General features: G+C 38.1%; 1 protein-coding gene and 1 long non-coding RNA gene across 4 annotated transcripts in view; both read left to right on the forward strand.

Moving 5' to 3' along the window:
- Positions 1-27,258, forward strand: part of LOC111244396 (putative inactive tyrosine-protein kinase Wsck) — a 55,643-nt gene that overhangs the window by 16,280 nt on the left and 12,105 nt on the right. For all 3 annotated transcript variants that reach the window (XM_022791454.2, XM_086978724.1, XM_022791456.2), the window contains 3 exons: positions 3,592-3,870; positions 16,192-16,403; positions 21,917-22,105. In XM_022791454.2, the coding sequence (XP_022647189.1) occupies positions 3,592-3,870; positions 16,192-16,403; positions 21,917-22,105 (680 nt within the window). The remainder of the gene's footprint in view (positions 1-3,591; positions 3,871-16,191; positions 16,404-21,916; positions 22,106-27,258) is intronic.
- On the forward strand, positions 5,042-13,784 carry LOC147757717 (uncharacterized). The gene is made up of 2 exons (XR_015320006.1): positions 5,042-9,526; positions 12,066-13,784. It is a non-coding gene; the product is annotated as an uncharacterized LOC147757717 (long non-coding RNA).

Genomic DNA, 27,258 nt, shown 5'->3' on the forward strand with positions numbered 1-27,258 from the left:
GAAGAATTGTATATATAGCCCATTACACAACATTCTCTCAGCCACGAATTGACCAATGGTTAAATATTTTCCTCTTTTCAAGTTTCGTAAACGCCGATTAAGATCGAAGTGGCGGTATTTCTTGATACCTGGACGGTAGCTCTCACACGAAAAGATAATCTCTTCTTTTCTATCGCTTCGGTTCGTTTCTTGTTGTTTTTTTAAATTCGGTTTTATTCATCATCTTTGGTTTTGGTTCCTATTTTCTTCACCATAGGTTCTGTTCGTGTGAAATAGCCATTGAGAATATTGTTCATTATCGATATCCTTGCCCACTTATCTGATTTATACATCGTTTGACTAACCAGTTTTCTAGTATTTTTTAATGATACCTCCAATTTCATTATGTGTTATTACAGACCCTACGGGCGACTTTATCGTTAAATGCGAACTTTGGCTCGTAATCGATCTAGTATTTCTTACGTTGGTTTCGATCGAAAGTTTTCTTAATAGTATCTTTGCGTGATAAATTACTTTGTCTGGTCGATAAGCTTTTATTCGCATTAGGAGTTCAATTAAGGTCTCATACAAATCATTATTAATACTTCCAAGTATTTTCTCTAGGTGTTCGCTGATTGTTTTTTTCATTATCTGCTGCTTCGTAAGTGGCTGGATGATTAAGTGTAGATAATAAGGTGCAATTCACTAGAATCACAAGAAATCACTAGAATCGCTTTTGGGAATTTGAATTCTGCGAATACTTGCGACTGATACTTCTTTGGTAGTGCCGATAGAGCGCCTACTTTACGCGAATAAATATTGTATTGATCGCGATGGAAAAATAGTCTATCGTTGAGGTTCAGCGGGTGTTCCTCCAGGTATAGCTTTATTCGGGTATAGCATGGGCTTATTGTCTGTTATTAGTGTAAAAAGAATCCTATTATTTATTATTATTACTATATAATTTTCTGCTTCATCCCGAAACACTCGTCAGAATTACAGGCTGTTCATGAAAAAGGGCCGTTAATCTTTTCCTACTGCTGGTTATTTATACGATGATATCACCGATATGCCATGTGGAGATGCGTCTCTGGCGAGTATGGGGTCGTAAGATCAAACTCCTCTAATAGTTAGTCAAATATGATAGTGCCTTTGAGTTGCTTAGATCTTTGTTCGTATGATTTAGGCGATCTGACCACTATTTTACTTTCATACAGTTTGTACAATAGTTTTGAAGTGTTCATTGGTTTAGAGACAAATGGTGCATAAAACGGAATCATGTTAATTTAATATCGTATGTTATCAGAGTGGGGGTTTGTTGTCATTGAAACCTTACCTGAATATTTTGGCGTTCTTTTACGTGAATATCGGAAAAACCAAAATTTTATACAATTCCGCAGTAACTTATATGTAGAAACATTAATTCTCAGGCGCTGGTAGCCAAACCGTATCATGACTTGATTTAATCTGTGTATATTTTCTTCTTTATTATTTCCTAAAAATGATATTCCTTTTATGCGTCTTGGGATACCTGCGAAAAGGGTATCAATAGTTTGCCAACTTGACGCAGAATAAGAATAACATATCAGCATTTATTTGAATTTATGTAGTGTGTTGATTTCTAAATACTTTATAGTTATCAGAACAACTTCGCCCGGATTACGCATATATACTACCCCTAATTTTTGAAAAGGTTAAGTAGTACTTCATGCCGTGAAATTTGCCAAAAATTTCACTGTTCTTCAGTAATAAGGACTCATTGATTTGGACTTGATGATTTATTCCTGCTTTAAAATTAGCACGGAGTTATACAGTTCATTGTTTTTCTTAACACACTACAGAGTAAGCTTGTTATTAATTTGATACTACCTTGTTTATCAATTGCTTAATCTGCTTTTTCTTTCTGAGCATACGGGTCGAGCTTAGCATTAATAGGATTTTAAGTCGCTTTAACATGATGTTGAAGGCAAGATAATTTGGTATCTGATAAATTATTTGAGTCACATGAAAACCCGAAAGCAAATGGTGCAGCGAAGTTACCAAGTTATCTTGCCTTTAGCATCATGTTGCAGCGACTTCAAATTCTATTAATGCTAAGCTCGACGCGTAGCGTATGCTCGGTAAGAAAAAGATCTTTTTCTTACTTTTAAATTTAAAATATTTTCGGTCATCTGAGCTACTTCGCCTGTAGCAATTTTAGAAATTTGGAGCTGTTTATTAGATATCATTTCAGCGGAACTTTTGTAATCGCAAAGCAACATTGTTTGACTGATACTTCATTACTTGTACTCACTTCAACATTTATTGGGTGAGATTCTTGGTGACTTCGGAATGTTGTACAGAAACTATCAGTGATATAGTGGACATGTTCATACCTGTATGAACCTCCATAGTGTATTAGTTCCTCGATGCAATCTTCTACGATGATATTGAGCTTTTGGTTGCTTGTCGCCGATGAAGCCGTCATTGATAATGCTTTCTTGGTAATCTGCTCTGCTTATTGCTTCCATTCATATTACGATTTGTGATAGCACTATGATATTCTCGAGGGTAATTCGAAGATATAGCTTTTAGTAGTGATACAATGACACCAGCAGTGGTACAATGAAAACAGATCGTTGACCAACCATTGTCTTGTTTAATTAAGACTTTATCAAACTTCATTCTAAGGAGATGTTTGGTGCTGCCACTTTACATTCCTTTAACGCAGCTTCAGCTTTTAGGCACATATTTTATATATATGCATGGTTATATTTTTGTAAGTCATCGGACAAGGATGCACTAGCAGGAATTTCGACTGCAAACTGTAATTTCTATAACTTAAACATTGTCCCAGTTGAGGTTTGTACAGCGACCACTGGTCATGTGTATGATTAAAATATGACGCGCATAGCAGATTATTGAGTCATGTCTATTAGTTAAAGGTTCTTTTTACTTTGTTGAAAAGAACTGGTAGGCAATAAAACATTTCGGAGGATGCAAATGTGACGAATGAATCCTTAATTCCTCAAATATGTGAAACCGATAAATGAACGCACTTTATGTTTTGACGCCTTATGCAACTTATTAGTCATTAACTTATGCAACTTATGAGTCATTAAAGAGATACTTTTAGAATTTAGTAGGAGCGTTTAGGATATGATTAGCTTATTGAGAAGGGCATTGGTCTAAAGATATTAAGATCGAACAAAACAGTTTTTTCACATTATATGTTTTGATTCCAATAAGGTTTAGTCGTTATTATTACATAATAAATAAATTAAATTTATGATTTGAAGTAGTACATTGTTTAGAGGTATTACGCCAGACTTCAAATATAATTTAGTCATTTTTGAAGCCGTCAAGCATGCCGGAAGGAGACCGGCTGGATATGTAATTCCTTCGTGTTCTGCAAATCATGGAAACGGAATGTAACTACTAGTTTTCAATAGTCAAGCAAATTAGCAACGTAGTTTCCAAAAACAATTAGTATTAGTCAAAATGGTAATTGTTACCTTTGATGAATGGCTAGCTAGGTTACCATAATATGTTCGACGGCAGACAAAGGTAAACTAAATTAAGACAACGCATGCTAGCCTTCTAATTGAACCTGTCTTTATTTTGTCGGGTTAGGAAACGAAGAGCGTATTTTCGGTTCCCTCAAGAGAGCCTGCCTCTGCAGGTCTTGGAAGAGCCAATGTGGGTGCTTCGCGATATTTAAATGCTGAAGATGAAACTGACCTGGCATTGCGTCGTCGCGATGCTGTTCTTGTTTTTATATTGTCCGTCGCCATTGGGGTGCTGGGCTTTCTGCTTGTGGCAGCCTTTATCCTCTATTTCATCCTTCGACAGCAATATGCAAGTAAACGAAGATCCGATGAACTCATACTGAAGATACATGACCACGACAGTGTAAGTTACAAAAAAAAAATCATAACAGATCATTTTCTTGTTGTTAAAGTAGATTGCTTAATATGTTTTATGGCATAGGTATAGCAGGAGTGTGCTTTTACACAATTATAAGTAAAATCGTGTGATACGCCTTGCTATGGGGTTTAAAAACTGATAATGCATGAGTTTAAAATATGCGACCTCATGCATTATCAGTTGTTATTACTCATGCAAACGCCATAGCAAGACCTATCAGACGATTTTATTTCTAATTGGGTAAAAACAGACTTCTGCTATACCTATGTAAAAGAAAAAGAATTGTAAAACCGAGAATTGTTCACAAAACAATGCATTTTCAACGCGATTTTATTTCCAATAGCTACGTAACTTCATTTGTATGTAAAGGATAATTGTTGCTCTTTCATTTCGGGTACCTTTAAATTAGGTTAATTCGAAACGGTCCGTGCTGTTTATGTGGGGCTCGTATAACAATCTTAGTAAGAATAGTGCTAAGTGCATATTTATATTTTTAGGGAGAAACCTTTAGTGGTGAATAAAATTAAATGTCATGCTATCTATAGTGTGTCATTGAATTGCAGTAGTTGCTTGCAATTGTTGGTTTGCAAATAGAAGGCCATATACACTGAAGAAGATGTAGTGCTTTTGAAAGATATCAAGTTGCTAACAACATCGTTAAATAGAAAACATGCGTAGTTGAGAAAAAAATGAAAGACTTTGTCATGATTAGATATTATGGCTATGTCACACCATTTGCTGTACTTCGACATCACCTATAACGTCCAAACGCGGCGATAAATATTTGCGTACGATAAATTTCTTTTGTAATTTGAATCTCTTAAGATAGTTTCCCTAGCTAAACTACTCTTAAGTTTCTCTTTAATAAGAATAAAAATAAAAAATATAATTAATCATAAATGAAAAAAGACTAAGTTAGATGTAGAAAAAGTATTGTTTTAAAAAGAAAAGGCCTCTGGAATTTGTAAAATTACTACATGTCGCATAAGAATAATTTATTCTTACAGTGGTTATGCATGTGATTCTTCAATGGATACCGCCATATAAATAAAGCATATGGTTCGCACTGCACCAACTTCACTTCTGGGCGAGTCACTACGCTTACATTTGCTCAATAACGTCACAAACATACTGAGGATTTCCGCAAGGGGTATGTTTATCAGCACAGAGCAGTTTGTCATGAGAGTGAAGCGAGAAAGCCGCCATTACAAATTCACAGGAAAAAAAGACCAAAAAAATTTAAAGATAACGATGCGGGTAACGAATTTTAGTACGTTTATGGTTCCTGCGTAAATGCAACCCAATTATTCTGCAGATTATGATAGCTCATTGGGTACGAAACTCTGCGCCTTGTATTATGCGTAGCCTTCTGAATACACAAGGAATGCTAAGAGGTTAAGACAGCCTGACGGCAACGCCCAGAACAGTCCAGTTGCCAGCCCATGTAATCCGTTAGTTATAAAGGTGGAAGAGCTTTTGGAAGTCTTTATCGCCCATCTTTATACTTTTGATTAACAGGATCAAGGGATTATATTAATTCTGCTTCAGACGCCTAGAGTTCGAAGTTCAAAAGAAAGCATGAAATTAAGAAGGAAATTTCGGAAGGCATATTGCAAGCTTATTACGTATGGCTAAGGCATTCTAGATCTTAGGTTTTTCAGCCCTGCCAAAGGTTCTAGAAACCTATTTTCGGGACATTATATATTCAAGCAACATGATCCCGGTCGAATCACCATATTGCACTTCATGGTGACCATCAGAAGGTCCAAAACGGATGGAAGTATTGGAAATAGATGTTTGATGGCGTAGACGGTATCCTCAAGTCCTTGGTTAAGTTTGCGGTCTGTGCGAAATATTTAATGTATATATAAAAGCAGTGATTGCGCTAGCACCCTGTTGGGCTACTTTGTTTAACGTTTGCACGATCGGAGCAAGTATTCCAACAGTATAAAGGTATCGTATCATGGTGGTAATTCTTAAAAAGGAAGGAGGTCCCAAGATTTAAAATCTTGAAGAGAAATCACAAAGAAGAACGGTATCTACGAACTTTTTTGGAACGTTATTTTACAACGGTTAACTCTTTCTAAAACACCGTGAAGCGTTGCTGAATAAACACTATGAGTTATGCTTCATGCTGGAAGATAAGCAATTATCACTAGTTAGACTTTCACGGGCGAAATAAACGCAAGATTAAGTCATTCCAACAAACCACACAAGGCACTAATTTTATTTCGTTACTGTTTAAGCTTTTCATTACGGACTTGTTTCATACATTACAAAACGGCTTATGAAAATGCTCCTGTAAGCGGGTGGCTACGCTATGTGAGGTATAAATATATTTCACCTGCAACAGGTCTTAGTAACCTTAAACAACCTTAAACATCATGCTGGTCTTATAAGTAAACAAAGCCAATTCAAATGCTAGAAGGCTGAGACAAGGGTAGACTCGCTAACAGTGATTTGTTCCGTCTAAGTACCCTGAAAATTGTCAACGCATTTACGTACAATAGCTTAATGCTAACCTATGCTAATCGCATAGAAGGTAGGAAAGCAGCGTTTACGGCTGTCACAATTGAAAACAACTATTGGTCGAAATAGCAGTGATCAAGTTTGAATATTCCATCAGCTGCCTAATATGAATCCCAGTTATTTAGGAAAACCTAAGCGTCAGCTTCATAGTTTGGGGCAAAGTAAAACCAACGTTCTTAAACTGGTATTAGGCCTTCACGTGAAATTCGCAACCACCTATAGTGCTCGTTGACCGACATTCCAATGTTCGTCCAATATATTCAAAAGCGGTAAGCCTTCCGCAAACCGAAACATTTGATACTTAACAGACACAAAAGATAAAAATGGGCGAAGTAAATCCTTCATTCATCCAAACTTCAACTAAGACTGACAGAAGGTGGAAATCGTCATGCCAAGGCTCGCAGTGAACAGTTTCCATCACTTATTTTATAAACCGCGAACTGTATTCGCAAACGCTGTGAAGCTAAGTGCTTAAGACGTCTTTCTGGCCACTGAAGCCTAATCATATACGTTAGCTAATACCTAACCACTTGACCACTAGGGTGAATAATAATTACAGTAAGCTGCTGACAGTCATGTTGTTTATAGCAATAAGCCTGGAATTACGGACGAGATCGAGATACAAACGAGGGATACGGCAATAGGAGAGAACGGTGTTTGACACTGTAGTGCTACTATCCTACAACGAATCTTGCAAAAGTTGCAACAAACCTTCCCGCTGCTACTGGGGTAATGCAAAAAGGCATGCAGGAATTATGATGTTCCGCTGGAACTCCATGGACGCAACCCGGAAGACACGGAAAAATATGATGCAAGAGAATAGGAAGCAGCAGCCAAATTGAGGCAGAAAAGATGAACTGATAAGAAGGAAGCAACTGCGAAAAAGGGCAAAAAACTAACAATTGAAAGTGATAGGTAATCGACCACAAGGTAACTGAGAAAGATCCAGAACAGCAAACACATTCACCCTAACGTGAAATAATTAGCCATTCTAAAGTGATTACATGTCGGTTGCAATTGCAGTCGTTCCGCCCGTGTAACGCTAAATGAAAGGGTCAACAGAAAAGATTAATTAAAATTACTCTCATAAGTGAACAGAACGCTCCGTTAATAAGTGGAGAACCGGAATGTTTTTTCGTGGACCGTTAAGTCTCGGTATATTAACAAGGACAAAGAAAATTCGCTTGGGCTGATATTAATAAATTGGGCCAGGTTTACTCATGCTCCATAAACCCAAATTTCACGCGAGACATGTTTACAAGTTCTTTAGATGTCATTGTAAAATCTACTTGACACATGTCTATTTCCTATTTTATCGGGACCGTAGCAGTTGAAACCTAAAGTTCTAGAACTACGGGCAGAGGAGGGGAAAATGTATGGAAGCAAGTCACTGCAAAAGAGCCTAGTATTTGAAAATGTTGTTCTAGAACCGATCTTCCAAAATGCAAGGAGGGGAGTCTTATTTAGATCTTACCACTGTAAGCTCAAGTTTACCTAAAATAGTTACTGAGTGGCTGGTGCCTTCAAGTGGAGAAAATTTTAATGATCGAAATTGCGTAGTTTGTTTTAGAAAAAGAACTGCCATAGACAGAGTCCCACAGAAAATAATTTAGATTAACGAACAGAGAAGCCTTTAAGGAGGTGCGTATGATTTTTTCAACCTCTTTATATAAAGAGTTATGGCGCAATACGTACTCACAGAAATGGAAAAGAACCACGGAGAAGCCTCCGTGAAGACCTCTTGTTGGCCGGTACCCTTGTTACATATTCCAAAAGCCGGTAAAGCTGAAATACCGATGGAATACAACCATTTCTGGTAATAAAAGAATATACCTATAGGCTTGCAAAAAGAGATACATTAATGATGCCCGTGTTTATAATGACGTATCAAAAACGACAAGCCACTTTAAGACTTTCTATCGTTTACGGTAAGATGAAATTCTGAAGGCAGCTATTCTCAGCAAAATGACAGAAGATTTCGTAGTTGACATTCCTGAGTAGGAGGAAACCCATATTCAGCGCAAATGTTTCCTCATCATAAGGAATAAGGGGCATATGAATAGACAAACTCAATTTCGGAAGACACGCCACCTATCGTAACCAACAGGGTAAAAAGTCCTGCCAGCCTGTGGGAAGAGTGCACGGCTCAAAAGCAATTGGCCCAGAAACAGTTTGGCTCGAATGTAGTTAAAAGACTCGAACGAAATTGGAAAAGTACTTAAAGAAGGAAAGCTACTTACGCCAAAAAAAAGCGTAAGCGGTGGTGATACTGAATATCAACGTGGCGTTACCGTTTTTTATTAGGTACTCTAGATGTATTTTTTAAATTGGTACAAACTCCTCCGTTTAGTTTGAACAATTGCTAAAGGTTTTGAGGTAGTTATATTAGACAGCCTTTTAAAGTTCACCGAGGAGTTTGGTATACTTTCTAACCTAGATGCGTTTCTAATGATGTTCCCTGAAGAATAATCCTGGACATTAATTAGCAAAAAAAAATCAATATATAACTGATTTGTATAATATCTTAATATCTACAAAACAGGAAGATCACGAATACGGGAACCTGCATGAATATCAAAGCAAGCACCCTACAAGAATCAATTCCCCATCCTCTTTTGTGAAACCTAGTGTACGACGATTTTTTTCATATTTAGCGCCTGCCAAGAAAAGTAAAAATGGTTGCGTGCGCGGAGGACTCAGCCATCTAAGTTAGGTTTTCCCTGGAAACCGAGCTCTGGGCAAACAAGATTCTGCGTGCCGTTTCGTAGTGGATGTTGAAAACAGGCTTAGAGTTGGCCTTAGGGAAAATACTACTCATTAGAAATCAGTTCATCGAAATCGCTGAGTTAAAATTTTTCAATTTAAACTCATTATAGTTTATCATTTATAGTTGCAGCTAAAGCAATCAACATCGTGAATTTTTTAAAGAAGATCTTCCCAAACATCAAGTCCCAAAACTCGCATGCTGTGTTAGGCTGCTGCTGTGGAGCAGCAAAGAAGAGATCAAATACGGAGAAAAAGAGGGATATTCTTTGTAAGATTCAAAGAATGGCTACACTTCGCTTTATAGAAGCATATCGTAGAATCAGTACTGTTGCGGCGCTAGTACTAGGTGAGACACCACACAGGTATGTAAAAATACTGTTGAATAAAAGCGGCTAGTCAGTAGAAATGAAATAACCGGAAAGAGACATCACTATAGAGTAAACCCCAACGGGTATCACAGGATGCACCAGAGGGTGACCCTGGGTGGGTCAGGAACCTTATCCTGGCAATAAAAAAGTGGCTGGACAACTCAGAGCAAATAAATCAATCACTTTTCAACTTCAGTCATAACAAGACACAAAATTAGCTCTTTGGAATTGGCAAAGCTTTGTTAAAAATTTGCGTCCATCATGAGCAGATGACGAGCCAGCGGATACCAGCCACAAATGCAGCAAGAAGGAAAGCTAAGACCCGGAAAACAGAGTACCTTTAGTAACTTTGAAAGAGAATACATTATGTTACGGACTAAAAAGTAAAATCACCGGCGACTGGAAAATTGGCCTAGGAATCGCAGCAAAATATGGAAAGTAAAAAAAGGAAGGACGCCTTGAACAAAGAAAAAACCAGATTTGGCGCAAACGTCGATCAGCCATTGGAAGGTGCCTGAGCACAAGCAATAAACAACGGAATAAATGATGACACAACAGAAAAAAGCATTGCGTTCAAGGCGCTCACCGTCCACCTCTTCACTTTCAATCATGAACCTATGCCGTCGTCAGCCCCTTCTTCACATTCGCATTGCGTGATAAATGGGTCTTGCAATTGTGGTCCGTCGCATATAACCAAAGATGGCCAATCTAATATCTTCTGAACATAATCATCAGGTTGCCTTCCTAATTGGCAAGGCCATGGTTTGGGACAGTTATGGGCCATACGATAGCTTCGGCCCCAATGTCATAAGTATTATTGTTCCAAAGTTGTTCGAAAGATTTCTGAAAGAGGTAACGTTCAGCTCATTGGGGCATTGTACCTGCAGCTGTCGAGCTTTTTTCTATCTATAAGAGAAGCTTTTTAATGAATCGACTAAACCTACCGTACGGTTTCGAGGTTTTTCAGTAGGACGTTAAGGAGGCATGCTTGACTGACAACTTCGCCAACTACCTCACTGAAGCTGTTTTCACAGGTTTTCAGACACTTGTGCGACGCTCCTGCGCGTATCGGGACGCCAAAAAACCAAGCGAAAGGAAGTCCGAATTTGGTGTCTGTGATAAGCCAGAAAAAACGTCCTTTGTCATCAACAAACTCGTTGAAAAATCTAATCATAAGCATGTAATTTCTGTCGAAGACGTTCCAACTTGTAATAAAGGACAATCCGTTGAAGATGCCTTGTTGTAATTGCTATTGGGCCATTAATGGATAAACTGGAAACGCTGTCCTTCGTATCTCCCCTTTGGAAGTTGCATAATTCAAAGCATGCTTGCGGGGTACGGCTACTGAGTGGTCCATCCCATTATACGGATTTTCTTAGAACGTCAGGAAGTTCCGTTATTGATATATTTGCGACGAAGGTAACCATGTATAGGGTAAAGTTGTAAGGTGAGAATGATCCAATGTGAGAAGGCGCAAGCATTCGTGCTCATACACATAATGATAGACCTCACTGCCCCAGGTGCACCTCTGTGCACTGTCAAACGCGAAGCTCCTTTCGCGATGCCTGATATAGACAAGTTTCTAAAACTCACCCATGAAGTTGTATGTGACGTTGTATATACCGAAACTTATGCGCAACATCTAGTTGAGAATCTCTAACCTACAGTATAACCCTTTCACCTCTGAAAGCACAAATGAGGGCTTAATTAGACGTGCAGTCTTGCCCGGAGGGCCCAGATGGCCTTCAGGTTTATGGCAGAGGTACGGTTCGAACGAAACGGCGTGCAGAATTTTGATGGACGTCAAGAGAGCGGTGATCGCGTCACGCTATACACAGTGTCTGTCGACATCAAGACAGCCTTCGACTTAGACGGCTTAAAGCTATGCCTATGCTGGCTAATGTGGGTCTATGCACAGACAACTGGCCTTGCCCAGGGGAAAATCTACATCTATTCTTATCCTTTATTTTGTTAAAAGGCCTTTCTGACCAAATAAAAACCCCAAGGAAATTAGTATCTTGTATGCAGCTGACTTAGTAATACACAGGTCAAACAAGTTTTGAGTTCCAACGTAATAGCGAAATTCCAAAAACTAAGTGCAATGTCGTTTGGGCTCTAAGATATGATTCTTGTCCGTCTTAGTGACATTATAATCTAGTTACCGGATTAAGATCCCTGCAAGAAACATCTGCAAAATATACTGGCGTCAATTTTGCCGGTCTATGTTTGGAAGTAGAGAAATGTATGTTTGCTACCTGAGAAGCAGTGTATCGAATATGTTCGAATATATTATAATATTGATTGCTCAGGTGGGATGTCACTGCTCCGAAATCTGAATAACATCCCACTGGAGCATCTTACTAATGTAGGTGGTTAAAAACTTTTCGTTATATTTATATGGACGACATTTAAAGGTTAAAGCCGACAGTGATGCATTAAAGTACCTGCAAGCCGAACCTCTTATACGACGCTGACTCGTTGGTTCTAACTCTACTCTAACCTAACCTAATTCTGCAGGAGTACGACTTCAAGATCGTTCAAAAAAATCACTGCCAACATGAATGCGGATGCTTTCTCCCAGCTGACCTTATCCTTGAACAGGAGCAACAATGTTGAACTGGACAGGGTACGGAGAGCCAAAATAAAGAGCTCTTGATTGCGGTTAATACTCTGGAGGTTGAGAATGGAAGTTCGCATCACAGCATATGTATTTACGAATGGCTTAGTATACAAAATCGTCGAATGAGGAATACTGCTCCATATTCCCCTGCCACAGACATAGGAAGCCGTTATCGCGTGCCGTTATTTATAAATGAGGCCGGAAGGGATGGCGTGGTATGAGGTCTTCTAGCGGCAAAATCGAATCTCAGGCGACACGACAAGCTTGTGACCAAGCCTCTCATCGAGAAGAAAAAATAACATGACTCTCAAGCAGTAAAGCGGAAGTTCAGAGATATACCCCGACAGCGCAGCCAAATAAGAAAATAAGCACAACAAATATTAATATTAACATTCCTAGGTAAATGCAGCCCAGAGTTGTGTAAAAGGGGCTGCCTAAGGCTAGATAAATCACAGTAAACCAGTGGAAACTTTGTTGATACAATAAGTATGAATAGGTATTAGATTGAATATTCGGTGCGATTTGAGCAATTAGATGATGTACGAACACCTCAGATGCAGCGTTGGTGTAAACAAACAGACGAATGACATCGAATAACTTCAAACAGTTCAAATACATCGAACAGTTACTGATTTTGATCTTTCAGTCGTACTAAAGCCCTACGCTTCTTTCATATATTTAAAGACTGGTTCTTCTTTAGCATTGTCACTGGCGATACCTTTTTCAAGGGGATTAACCTAATTGTCTGAAGTTCCATGTCTTTAAAATCATATTTGAATTACAAAAATTAACATTCTCTATGGAATAAAATAATGAAGTAAAAATAACACTCTCTGTGAAATTAAAAGACACACTTCTTTGGGAAAAAAACTATTTCTTTAATTGACTACATCTTACGCGCAGCTCTTCTTAGGGTCGAACTTTAGCGACCCAAAAGAAATCGGTCTAGTTCGGCCACTAGAAGGGTCAATTTGGGTAGCAAAAACAGACTAGTGGATGTTGCTCTGCGTCCATTTCGTGGTTAATTAATTTATTTAATTTCTATGTTAATTTAGGCTAACGAAGACAATTGATCAAGTATATTAGAGATTATCCCTTGCAATTGCCTTGCCCCGCCTCACCGGTTATCTTTTCGCAGCTACCTTTGTAGCCTGTTTTGTTCAGGTCAATCCTACATTTGTATTGATGTGGTGGTTCTTGGTACATTTGTACAACATGATTACGGCATCTTTAAAATTGATTGATTGTGTATGCGTGAATAGATCGGCCGACTGTCAATGGACGTTTAGTAAATAGTACTTCTAGTAAATATTCGCTTAATAGGGTAGACTAAGCCATAGATACTGTACCTGGAACGTCATTAAGGTTTGTTTTACAATTTATAATTTTTAAAAAAGTTTTTAGACATACTATATCAAACGAAAATTGCAAACGAAAAAGAAATGCCTAACCTAACCTTTTTTATAATAAATATTTACATACTCTTATAACTGAAGATACAATAAACATTTCGTAATGATTTTGTGTTTCGTTTAGCTTTAATACGTTACCAAGGCTTACAGATTTGCTAATCTTTTTTTCGCTAATAAAAAGTTAAATATTAAGTGAACACAATGTGTCGGTTTGCATATTGATTTTGTCTGAACTTGATTTTCAAATTGATGATCTATCTGCGCAGGCAATGCTGGGAACCGTATCTGCAGTATTTAGTCAATTAGCTTAGGCTTGCATGCAAATCTTTAATATGAATTTTTACAAAAACATCAGTTCAGTTCGACCGCTTAAAAAAGTCGTTGTGAATCTGACGAATAGACGGAAGCAAAGTTAGGCAAATAGATAAATACATGAAGACCCGGCAGACTTCTTCCCGCACCGCAAAATAAATATCATTAAACATAATTAAGCTGACTGGACGCATATTTCGCTGGTGACTTAACAGCGTACAATACTTGATAGTGCAGCCAACCTAACCTAAACTATAACATACAGCAGCAGTTAATTGCTGTTCACCTAATGAGTTTTGCTTGAGCGCTATTTCATGTGAGCGGATTTGATTCGTGGAAAATTTATTCAAACATGCCTTGCAGCCATTTGCTGCAGACCACTAACACCCGTTTTCAGATCTTTTTGAAATCCTTCGATACCAGTTGCTCAATGCTGTTGAATCGACTTTTGCTTGGTTCAGCTAGTCTATTAATACTAGTTACCCCGGTGAAGTTTCCGCGCCTCACGTAAATCATTCTTCCATTAAAATGTTTCAACAGGTTTACTCTATCCAGAATTCCGCTGTCAGCTTACATCTAGTGGAAGCTAACGTTCGATAGTTTATCAACATTTTTATAAACAAGCTGTTACAGTTCTTATGCGACCGCCCTACGTAAATTCAGCCAAGTGTTTGCTTAGCATGTCGTATTCTATTACGTTGTTCTAGTAGTGGTTGGATATTCTCCTAGAATGGTGTTCCCTCTTTGCTGAAATGTTCTAATAGCTTTGTTAGTTTCATCTGTGTAATCTTACTACCTAAAGAAATCAGTAAACTTGCCCAATAGAGAAACGCAATAATGGGAGAATCGGAAGGATCAAATATATAAATTGTCCTGTCGAAGCCCAGCTTGCAAAAGTTCAAGGACAGCAAAACAATCTGGGCATTGATAAGCTGTAAGCGCCGTTTAGATAACGGCTGTGCAGGGCACACGTAATAGGTTGATTTACTGTCTACCTTGAACAGAATTTGGAAAGGAGCACAACTTAGCACGCCGTTCCCCGTTACGCATTTATTGAGACATCAAGTGAGCACAGTTAGCTGTATAGAATAGTAGCTCTACAGATTCAGCCTTACGACCGTCGCGCCTTGCTTCCAGTAGCACGAAACATCGATTAGCCGCGTTGCCTTGGATCGAGTAAAATCGCATAGCGCAGAAGGAATAGGAAATTGTGCCTCGTGCAGGAAAATAAGTATGTGTGGGAGTGGGATTTCATTGGAATGGAGTTTTTCCAAGGCGAACCTGTGCTGACCTTAAAAATCAGCTCAGCCTGTTTACCCTAAAAGGCCGATCAGTGTCAGACTCCCTAAACTTTTAGTAATTATATATATCGATTATTTATTAGGCTTGCTGGCTCTTGCGGTTGTGCCTAAATTTATGCGCAATACCGAGTGGTATCAGCATCCTATTTAAAGGAGAAAAGTATTAGCGGAATGTGGTAATTCCGAAGAAAAATAAAATTTCGTATTATACATAAAGCACGTGAAGCAATCTATATAATGCTGTCGTAGACAGTAATAGTTATCGAAAACATTGTCACGAAAACAACGTGACGATTGATATATTAGCTTCACGTATAGGATTTGTACTTGAGTTTCATATAAGTAAATTTTTGGCAGTATTAAACATAATCCATTGAATATTTGTTTAATCGTATTAGCAGTTCTTTCTCCAGGAAGCATACGACGCTTCTTCAACCCTCTTTAATTGTCTATGAATGTTGTAACTATTCTATCTTAGAAAAGTGGTCGAAATATTGCATATTGTCCCGCGTTGGTGCCCAGATTCTATTTGCATGAGGTGTGCTCACATCTTGACTTTGTACACGATATGGGTGTGAGTCAAATAATATCCAATGACATTCTAAGCGTGACCTTGATATCATTAAACTGAATGATGTCTAATAATTAAAGACCAGTAACGCGGAAACCCGTCGAGATTATTTTCAGATAAAGTTACCAATAGCCGCTTCTTAGTAAGCTTCCCTTGCTGTTAATGACTTACTCGCTATTTCGAAAAGTTAATTAAATTGTTGTATTTTGTATATCTATAGGAGTCATAAAACCTAGTCTTGTTTATATTAGTAACGAACGTTGAATGACTTTTAGACTGAGAGCAAAATTCCACAAAATAATTGTTAAGCACCTAGTAAATTGAAATGCACAGGGAAGGAAGCTAAGGAGTTGGTTCGCATCAGATTACTAAATGATCTATATTACAGAAGGTTGTATTATTACATATTATTAATGTTATGTAACAGGAAAGCGGCTATTTTGGAGTGAATGGCAAACTGCATCTGGAAGAAGGTGCTGACCTAAACGGATTCTACAGTCGCCTGTGCGATCTCTACTGGCAAATCCCGCGGCCCCAGCTCCACATATCCGATATCGTGTTGGGTCAGGGCATGTTCGGGCTCGTGCGAGTGGGAAAGATTCTTCGGAATGGAGAGGAGATCTCCGCACAGATACAAAGGTAGCTGTAAAAAAAGCTATAGTGAACACGTCTCGATAAGGATGAAACGGTCACCTCTTATTTTCGAATATTTATCTTAACTTTCGATTCGTAGGAATTTAAATTTTAGTTACCAAAGAAATCTTTATTAGGTTTTTGCAGCCGGAATTTCCCCGATTACACTCTTGAAAACCTTTTTCACATATACTGTGCGACCTGTTAAAATGAGTAACCGTCCTCCTCCAAAGAATTCTTTGCAGAAAATACGTAATGTCGTTATATACTTCCATTCGTTTTAGCACATTTAGATCGTGTGTATAGTTACATAACGGAAGCTCACATTTCTCGCTAAACACCGCATTTAGCTAACTTATCGTAGATTAATTTTGACAATATTCTATGTAAGGTTCTTCTGTTGTTGACAGCAATAGAGCAGTCCCCTTTAAAAAATAAGCCGAAAGCTGGAATGTTCAGTCGCTGTTTCTTAGACTCTACATTTCATAGATCTAGTTGTGCTCAAATATTGAACATAAACTAAGTGTTACACTTGCAAAATTTGGTCGAAATTGTAAAGTCAATTGAAAAATTGTGTCAATTGAAATGTGATATTCACCATTGTACTTTACGAAAAGTGATTCTATATTCTTACAAACCTACAAAAATGTTGCAAAAACCTTATTTTGGCCCTTTCATAAGGAAAATTGGACCGCGTATGATCTGGATATGAAATTTACATATGAGACATTTTTGTTAGTTCTGAATTAACGAAAATGAGACTAATTTTTGTTCTTCCTCGTTTTTCTTGCTGACGCATCGTACTACAGTTTGAATGAGCATATAGTCTTATATAGTCTAGTATAACATCAGTGTGCGTGCTGTGGTTCCAGACAAAGAATGTCAATCTAGGTGCTCCCAGGATCACCCTCTATTTGGCGTTCCAACTTTTCACAATCTGAATTAAACTCAGAAATGTTACTCTTAAATTTTTGTGCTTCCCTCCCTTAGTTCATCGCCAGGTGGTATCGCAACCTGGCTCCACGCCAACTACAGCCAAGCTGTTTTCAACGCTGTCTCGTGCCGAGCGGGGTAGCCTGGTTAATAGCGCATGCTGTGCAGTGCGTCAGTCTAATGCTAGTGTGAATTTAATTCGCGCTAAGGGCAAAGTACTTTTCCGTATAAAAAATTCTTTTGTCTCTTATCCCACTTGGTATGATAGTGGCGGCGACCGTAACCGTATGCAAACTATGGTAATGGCGGTAGCTGTAACTATGACAACGGGCAACACATTTTGCATGTCTTTTTTTCCATAAGGGGTACAGGCATCGCAGTGCCATATCTCACGGACCGGTGATTCAACGTATCGGAGTAAAAACTGAGATTTAGTACGCCCACACGTTACCTAATAGCACACTGCGCCAATTTTGAAGTTTTCACTTACGACTTGTTTTTTATTTCCATCTACTTCCCCTAGGTTGTCAATAATGCACACTGTTCACCTTATTGCACTAAAAAAGTTGTAATGAGCATCCTATCCTGTAGACTCCACCTCCGTGTTAATTCACCTAGATTTAGCGCTTGCAGGAATTCAAACATATATGTCCTTGTTCTTCATATTGTCATTGACAAAAAGGGATTAAGAGTTTTTTTAACATTTCTTTAACTCTAGTAAATTAGGGCACGACAGCAAAACTGAAAGCCTTTATCCACTTTCACAAGTTCGACGTATCTTATATAACTGCGATATGGTTGACTGATCACGCCGAACAATGCTCTACCTTTAATGATTATAACGCTTTGCATCAATGATGCCCCCACCAGTATGGCGACAGGCAACTACCTGTCCATACATAAACGACTAGCCTCTTCTACCTTTTCCTCCATTGATAAAACTACACTTGCATTCAGCACTTATCCTGCACTTATTCTGTAATGCTGTCAAGACGCTTATACATCGTGTTGACACTAAATGTGTGTCTCCGTTTTTCTTCTGGGAGATCTTAATGTCAGGCTATGAATTTCAGATGATGACATCCTAATGGACCATGTCCAAATGATACAGTAAGAGTTCTTTTAGTCGTTTTTCCTTTTATATCCCTACTGTTATCATTGACCGAGTGATTATCGACCCGCTTTAGTTTAAAGATCCTGTCCACTTTTTTGATCCCTTTTTGCATGAAAATATTTCTTGGAAAACCTATTTAAATCGTTTCTTCGTCAAATGTCTCCATGTTGCCCCACTTTTTTGTACTTTAAACCCCCCTTAAACTGTTTTTCAAAATTACTAATCCTAGCTAACAAATTCCTATTTGTTCCTTTTATTTCCTCATGATCGAAGGACCACAGCTGCGAAGTAAAGCAACCTTTTTTTCACCAAAAAATGCCCTAAGTTCAATTTCTGGAATTCCGTTTTTTGCTCTTGTTTTGCGACCAATTTCATAAACGCCCATATTAAACCTCTGTTTCAAGTTTTATGTCCGGTATTGCCGTTAAGCATTCTACCAGAAGGCTCGTTCCTAGTATGAAATGAAGTGTACATAGCCCCGGGTTCGAACGTAGAGAACCCGTCCTACTTTCCCCTTAATTGTAATGTAGTTACCGCTTTTACTGCTGTTGCAATTATTTGTTTGTTTGAGCTACGTTTCTTTACATACTTTTGGTTAGGCTTCTGCCGCTTCACTGCTTAAATGAATGGGGCATATTATGATTTTATTATTATTATTATTTTGGATAATGTTGTGCAAAATTTTTATCAGTTAAATTCCGTCAATTATGCAAGAAATAAGTTTTTTCGACGCTTGTTTGAAGTTTTGTTAAGCGATCTCTTTGAGGATTTGTTTTCATGTAGTACCATGAGCAACTATAAGCTCCATATAGAACTTTTTTCAGTACGTAAAAAGGTGGCAGAAGTTGTTGACCCTGACAAATACAACTTCAAGGCGTGTATTTAATTGACGAAAATTACTATTTCTAAAAATGTCAAGTTCAGATTTTCAACGGCATTTCAATAACAATTTTGTCAAAAGTTATTGGCCAGGACCACAAATTTCGATTTAAAAACTTGCATATTTCTCGTCGGCTACGAAAAATGCATATATCTTCATTTTGCTAGATAATTACCTTTTATAGTGTATCGACAGAGCACCTTAAGAAAGGAAATAGCGACGTGATCATGATGTGCATATGTAATGCCATATACATATTCTTTAAGGACCAAAAATTGATGAGTCCCGTCTATCACTTATATACATAAATTCTTTGGCTGAACCAGTTGAAATGTCCGATACCATACGACTACCTGATTTTCAACAAAACGCCGGCATAGAGATAGCTATTCCAACGATTACTGGTTTTTTGCGGGTCCCCTGAGTTTGCTTCTAATAAATAAATGTTACTATAGAGGTTTTGACCGCCTCCAGCACAAAACGAAGTGTACTTATGTTCGATTTTGAGCTCCGGACTACTTCATGTGTCCGTGAAAGTAGTAGACGTGGTCAATGCACTATCACGGAAGAAAAGCCGGTTACTAGCAAAGAGCAGGAAGCCGGGCGGCTCGTAAGATCGTGATACCTAGAGTGAAGCCAAGTCTCTGGGTTTTTAGGCGTCAGTACGGATGTAGCGGGTGATGGAATATGCTCAAGTGCGACGAAGTGGATACCGAGGAACATAGAAGCCGCCAGAGAATATAGTGTGTTGTGGATTGCGAAGCTTAGGCGACAAATGACTCGAACGAGTTAGTACGGCAGATATAGGGCTCAGAACTGAAGTGTTCGAGGGAGAAAATAAAAATAGTTTATAGTAGAAACAAAATCTTTTGTCTTAGTTACTATTAAGGCCTGGAGAGGTAGAGATTAACTTAATGCTTCATCCGTAGTGCTGACAAAGTGACCATATATGTCTTCTACCTAGCTCTAGAAACTCGCTGATCCTGATAAGAGACATCCATGGCCGAAATTCTTGTCTGATCAGCAGGTAACGGGGTGGCTGTGTCTCAAACGCGGAATTCAAGGTCAGCAGTGACAGACTGCGTGAGCACAGCTTTGGTAGCAGTTTTCGATAGTATTCACGTTTTGGTGCAGTCGTAAGCTGTTATAAATGTTATAACAGCTGTTATAATGTAGAGATACACGAAGTGGTTTAGGCTTTGTGCACAAGGTTTCATTTAGACGTGACCGTACCCATTCTTACTTTCTGCATTGGCCCACTCCCATAGGTGTTTTATGTCCAAAGTATTGTTTTGGATGGATGGTACCTTTCAGCACAGACCAGACCGAACGCATGTAATTAGTCATGGTCAAAAATGTATCATTTTCTGTTTTTCTTAAAAAGAGACTAAAGCGCTGATCAAAACTTGCCAGATACTCCTATAATTTGTCGATGAAGGAAATACCTGAAAATCAGCAAAAATCCATTTGCTTCAACTTAAAACGCGACGATCAGTTTACCAATTTTGCCTGGTCAAAGTTCTTGCTCCTTAATATTCCTTACGACTGTTTACTGAGCACTACGATGCTTCAAAATCAAGGCGACATTAACGCAAATAACGGATGTCCTTCGCTCAACCAGTATCCTATAAAGCATTACTATCGTAAAAGTTAAGCCAATTTGTCACGCTTTCCCTCTGTAAAAAATCAGTTACCCGTTAAAAGCTAGAAGAAACGAATTCTGGTAATAGTCAACTAGTGGTTATTAGTAGTGAGCTAGTTTTGGATTAGTTGCGTGTCTGTAACTCTATGTAAAGGAATTTTCGTAACGGTCTTTTTGACAAAAAAGAGGTACTGGTACAGTAGTGTTAAAAGAGACTCTAGGGCTAGACGCTGCGAGCTGCATCGAGCCAAGACGCAAATTTTCAGCCAGAGGAAGCGTACTTATAGGGGGATGCCTCACATATTAGGGTACTCGTGGTCTGCGCCGAATAAGGATACTGTTACGATCATGTGCAAATGCATGTGTGGAGATGTGTAGCAATATAAAGAATTTTTTGCGTCTGTTCTAATATATATATATATATTCGTTGTTTCATATACACAATATAGCCTTGTTTAACCGATAAGCACCTCTAAACAAAACGTAGGGTTAATGTTTCATGGTAAATAGGCTTGTATGCTCAAACGAGTCGAAAGATTTAAAAAAAATTCGATTTTTTTGGCCAGAACATGCGCAGTCAAGGAATATGTTGATGTACTGATGAAGTTAGGGCTTAACAGATACGAAGTTAAAATACATATGATGATGAAGTTTTATAATACATCTATACATTCATTCGGGTACTCGCATTTTTCGATAACTGAAAAATGATCCTACACTGCAACATAAAATCGACTTTACATTCATACGATGAAAGGTACGCCTTTTTTCGGGGTCCACTTAGCCAGGCAGAAATTTTAGGTGAAATCGGAGTTGACCTTGCCTTTCTTTTTTAACAGAGATAAAGGGTTATGTACGTAGGGTGTCCACTATATAACTGATCTTGAAATTAAACATTTCAAGATGGCAATAAACGTGTCACTGAAGTGCTTCATTTACATCATTGGCAGGTGTGGAGCACATTTTGCTTTGTCGGATAGAGAACGACGAGTTCTACTGGCTGAATTAGAGACGGTTGTGCAAGTTGGTAAGCATCCAAACGTAGTTGAATTTATCGGAGGCTGCGAAGAAGGTGATGCATTGTGGATGGCAGTTGAACATCCGAATAATCCACTCAGAGGAGTTTTACTGGCTAGCAGGTAGGTGAGGAAAAATACATACTTCCGCATTAACGTAAGCACATTTGAATTTTTGTTCAGTTTCGAGCATTAGTAAACTACATATTTTATTGTTTAGTCTAAAAGGCGCTATGCGACGATTGAATCTCGGTAAAATACGATTTTTTGTTTCCTAATTTTAGCTGGATCTTTTCACTCTGTGTAAAAAATAGTTTTATGAGTTTAAAAACTGCGCCTTTATAGGCAGCTGAGACTGGGCGCTTAAATCAACCCTAGATCTAAGTCTTGGGTTTGGCATCACTTATCTCTGAGACATGCAATAAGGATGTTGGGCGTTGTTGATTCGAGGTCCTAGATTCAAATAAACATACAAATCCAAAAGCTACTATGAAGAGACTAAGGTGAACCAAAGATCACATCAAAATTTTATGTAACATATATAGTACATAAATGGACCCGCAGACTCCGCTCCGCAGCTATTTTTCTATTATACAGTTAAATATAGTACTTTTATTATAGATACTTTTATCATACATACTTTTATTATAGAGGTGACGTTAGTCTTTACTTTTATTTTGAAACTTTTTTTTTCATTATTCTTAAAATTTGTTTGATCTTTGAGTTTTGAAAGCCCTGAAAAGGATTGATTGGTTTTTCTTATCGAATCAAATAATTTTATTATTATTGTAGACGCAATGTCATCGAGCATCGCGGTCGTAGTTCCGGTAATTAGGCAATGTATATGTGAATTAACAGAGTTGTATATAGGACGGTTTACGAGTAAGTGAGTCCTTAGTTGTTGACGACGATAACGTTGCAGAATACCATGCAGCGTGATATTCTTGTTTTTGCTCTTTTGAAGGAAAGCCGTAACGTTTTGGAAGTTTTGCACATGACTGAAGGTAACGTTTACTTGGACATGATCAAATATAAGATATTTGAAAGTAATGAGGACATTGTTCCTTCTTGTGTTTTATGAATTATCACAGCCAGACATTGTTGTACCGTAAACTCACGTCGCCAAAACAAAAATTCGTCTTTTGAAAGATTGAAAGTAATTTTAGAAAGCACAAGAATGTAATCTTTAAATATACCCCCAATAATCCTTATTAGAATAATATGGCTGTATATATCAAGAGCAATAATACTTGGGCTTTAATTGGGAAGGATTAAGTTTTTCATAAGGATGATCGGTAGACCTTGCCTTAGTTGTAGATTCTAAAGCGGCAGTCCAGATGGACTATTGAAAAATTCTGTGGGAAAATATGCATCGGCGATCGCCGCTACTGGATGGAACACGTGATATTCCCTGAAATTATCAAAAAACTATTTTATGCAAGTATTGTTAATATTCAGGATCTGTTTAATTTGCAGACACTAATATGCATATTTTAGTGAGAATATCTATAGAATTTTTAAATGATGTCGGTGTATATATAAGATCGATACGTTGTAGTATAGAATCCCGTTTTAACTAATATTTTCCGTCGCTGTAATTTTATTAATGGCGTTTTTTAGAGTTTTACGGAAGCTGGAAGTACTTGGCGTCAGCTCGTTTAACCGCATATTGGTAAACCAATTGAATATTGTAAAATGCCTCCATAAATACGATTCTTTTATAGAGCCGTCAGTTATATCGACATTGCTATTTTTTACTACTGCTTGCAACTGACGGAAATCGCCTAAACAAGCAGCTAAGATTCCTCCAAAGGGTCCATCTTTGCTACATACACCGTGAGGCTTTCGACCAACGATTTCGAAGGCCTCTCATCCATACGGCATTTCTCTCAGATGTGTGCCGCCGTACGAAGTAGATCCGTCGTTTTTCTCTAATCCCTTTCTATCTTGAATACTATCCTCCTTGACATGAATGGAAATTTTGTTCTAGGATGCGCGGCTCGTCTTCCGGGCGCCAAGGTTGCCGCAATCTTTGGTGGTGGTACTGCACTTTTCCATCTTTCCTTGCTTCGGGGAGCAGGTAGATTGTACCTGCTCCCCTAATGCGCCGACGAAAATCATTGAACCGTTATTTTTTTTCAAGGAGCCGCAGACATTTTCTATTTTCTTCGTTGTTTATTTAAAAATGGTTTGCGAGTGGTTTTGATTTACAATGAGGTTCTGTTCCTTAATATTTTGCTGCAATTTCCGTGGAATGTCCGCGTTTTTGCTTTCTTGGTATTCTTGGAAAGGTTGACAAATTGAAATATTTGAGCTTTTCACTAAAGTTTTTTTATTTACGTGAAGATATCTATAAATTTTGTCGTTATAGATGTCAGCAATAGAAAGGGTCACGTTGTTCCTCAATTCTCAGTCTTTATTGTAATCTTTTGAGGCGTTGTTTTTCTGAAAAGGAATCATATATTTAGTGAATTGTTGGCTTTTCCCATCATTAGCATAATCACAAATAGCTCGCGAATTGCATGAGGCATCTGGGTTTGCTCGCATTTTCTATGGTCTCTTGCCAATAGTCGAGAAGCAGTTTTTAATGGTGGAAGAAAAACGCCTAATAATATTGGTTCTCAAACATTATGAAGTAATAACAATAAGTAATAGATTTATTCCCAAGCGTGCAGAGACAACTGAGCAAATTCTCTGTGCAGTAAGTGGAGAACTTCGGGGCTTCTAGGTGTTTTATGTTGTTGCGCTTGTTTTTGGCCCAAGTGTAGAATTTGAGTAAGTTGACTCAGAACAATTGCCACCTCGACGTTGAAATATACTTGCGGGCAAATCAATTATATTGCGAAATATATTTAAAGGAAAGGACAAAACGAACCTGGAAGTAGACGAACAATACCTCAATGGTATTGTGCGATTGCACAGATGTTAATCTTTCAGAAACATCAGCTATGTTCACCCAATGAGTGAATTCATTTACTCTCTTCAGAAGTTTAGCATTGTATGTGACATGCTATTTCGATGTAATTTTGATGTCGATGCTGTTGGCCCATTTTGTAATCTGCGAAAACTCCCATTGCACAAACATATCGTAGTTCTATGATCGAGGTTTGATGTCCTCATCGAGTCCCAACATAATGTGGGCATGGCAGCCCGCTTTTTTGGTATTTCTTGGTTGTCAGATATATAATAATGTTGTCGAGCTTCTTTATATGGTATTTTATAGAAATGGTTTTTCAGCTAAAACATTTTTCGATCAAATCTGGGCTACCTTCCGGTTGTTGGCTCTCGGTAAAATGCCTTACAATTTATGGTTAACGCGCTTTGCATGTCATCATTAGTAATATACATTTCTATACGTACGAATATCAATCGTACCGTCCTGTTAAACTTCTGCTATGTGCCTTGGTTCGCCTTGAAATGAAGATGAGAAGATGGAACGTGTCTCAACATCTGCGAATTTTTCCTCATTGTTTTTGGCATCACTGAATGTTTTATGCATAATCGATCGTAGAGATTTTATCACGTCAAGCATAAAATTACGCATCAGACAGACCATATATTATTGAAATAAAGGGTCCGCAACATGATTAAATTGATTTCCATAATGATTCAATGCGATTACCTTTTGTGTCGCGTCATGCACAGTTTATAAAGCCAATCATCTTCACCAAAATAAACAGCAATACGTACTCCAAGCAGTTATAAGATAGATGTGATCCTGAGGTGATGATGATGATTCGTTTTTCTATTTTGGTCATCTTGTTTACGGAGACTGCCTGCGTGCCCTCTGATATTTTCTGAAAAGCCTTTGCTGATATTATTAATAGCTTGTGTACAATACTTTCAGTTTTTTAGGCAAGTTTATATCATTTAAGTAGTCCTTTTATACAATTGAATTGAGGAGGTAGGCTTTACGGTAAAATTTTGTCCATCCTGCCGATCTCTGCGGACATCTTCTCGTGTTTGTTCGTTTGTTTTGCAATGTATATGTTTTCATAGCATCAAACCGATGTCGATTTTCCGTTTTGTCTCGTGTTTTTGCGTAAAGATGTGTTGCCTTTCACTATCTGTTCAAGGGTGCTCATTTGCTTATTCTGCTGTTTCAACAGTTTTCTTCACGTCTACACCATTTTAGGTAGCTATCCTTGACCATGATCGTTACGGCATGGTACGGCTGAATAGTTAGCTATGATGTTTACACACAGGTCCTTCTATAATATGACTTGAAGACAATTTGTTATGTAGCAAGTGTTGGGCTCACTTACTTACGGAACTCAAGTTTAGGGCTTATTCACGGGACACCATTTTGGCACCGACTATATATACCAGCGCTTCCGGGACGTATGTAAATTGGCCGGCCGTAAGCCAACCTCTGAGGAACATGCGTGAATCGGGATAACCTGGGATCAACTTTTAATAGACATTGTGATTGATAGAGATGGCTAACCTATTGATTTTCTTTGTGGGACGTCACTAAGGCCAAAGGACGTCATAAAGTCAAAATCTTTTTAACTTTTATATGAAACCTTAAGGCATAATATATTAAATGAAGATTATTTCTTTTTTGGGGTGTTAGCAAGGCTTATGGGTTTTATCTTTCCTTTTTACAAAAAAATAATTGCACATATTGAGATAAATAAAGATGTGAATACTTTATGATCATCATGTTTTGGTTAATGTGTTAATTCTGCTTTTCAGTTTTTTTATCAATAAGTAATCATATGTATTACACTTAATAAGGCTATAGGCATTCGGTATCTTTCGGTTGACATGTTGATCCTGTTTTAGGGACGTCACCAAAATTTGCTTGTTTTCGTTTTTCGTTCCATTTATATACCTTGGTAATTTCTTTCGAAAACAAGCTAAAGAAAATTAATTGTACATTTGCCGCTTCAGCTTTTCAGTTGACATGTATTAGAAATTCACCAAAACACTTAGAATCGCATTTTTACCATTAGGATCAGTAGGGCTACCCCCCCCCCTTCCCCCCGGTTTAGAAAAAACTTCTTGAGAATATTTCTAAACAACTGTTTGTTATTTTAGTCGCTACGATATCCCAATTGATACTTGAAGGAGATTTGTTCAAAAAGTACCTGAAAACGCATTTTCAGCCCACTGCCGGGTAGACTAATCAAACTCCGCAATAGACTTAAAGATTTTAGATATAGGGATTTTCGAAACGACCCTTCTTGCATAGAACACCATTTTGAGTCTCGGCCTTCGGGGGCATTTTCGATGTTAAAACCGAGGTTCGGGTATAGGGACATGTGTTGTAC

This window comes from Varroa destructor, unplaced genomic scaffold, assembly GCF_002443255.2.
Source record: "Varroa destructor unplaced genomic scaffold, Vdes_3.0 BEIS01000002.1, whole genome shotgun sequence".
Taxonomy (NCBI): Eukaryota; Metazoa; Arthropoda; class Arachnida; order Mesostigmata; family Varroidae; genus Varroa; species Varroa destructor.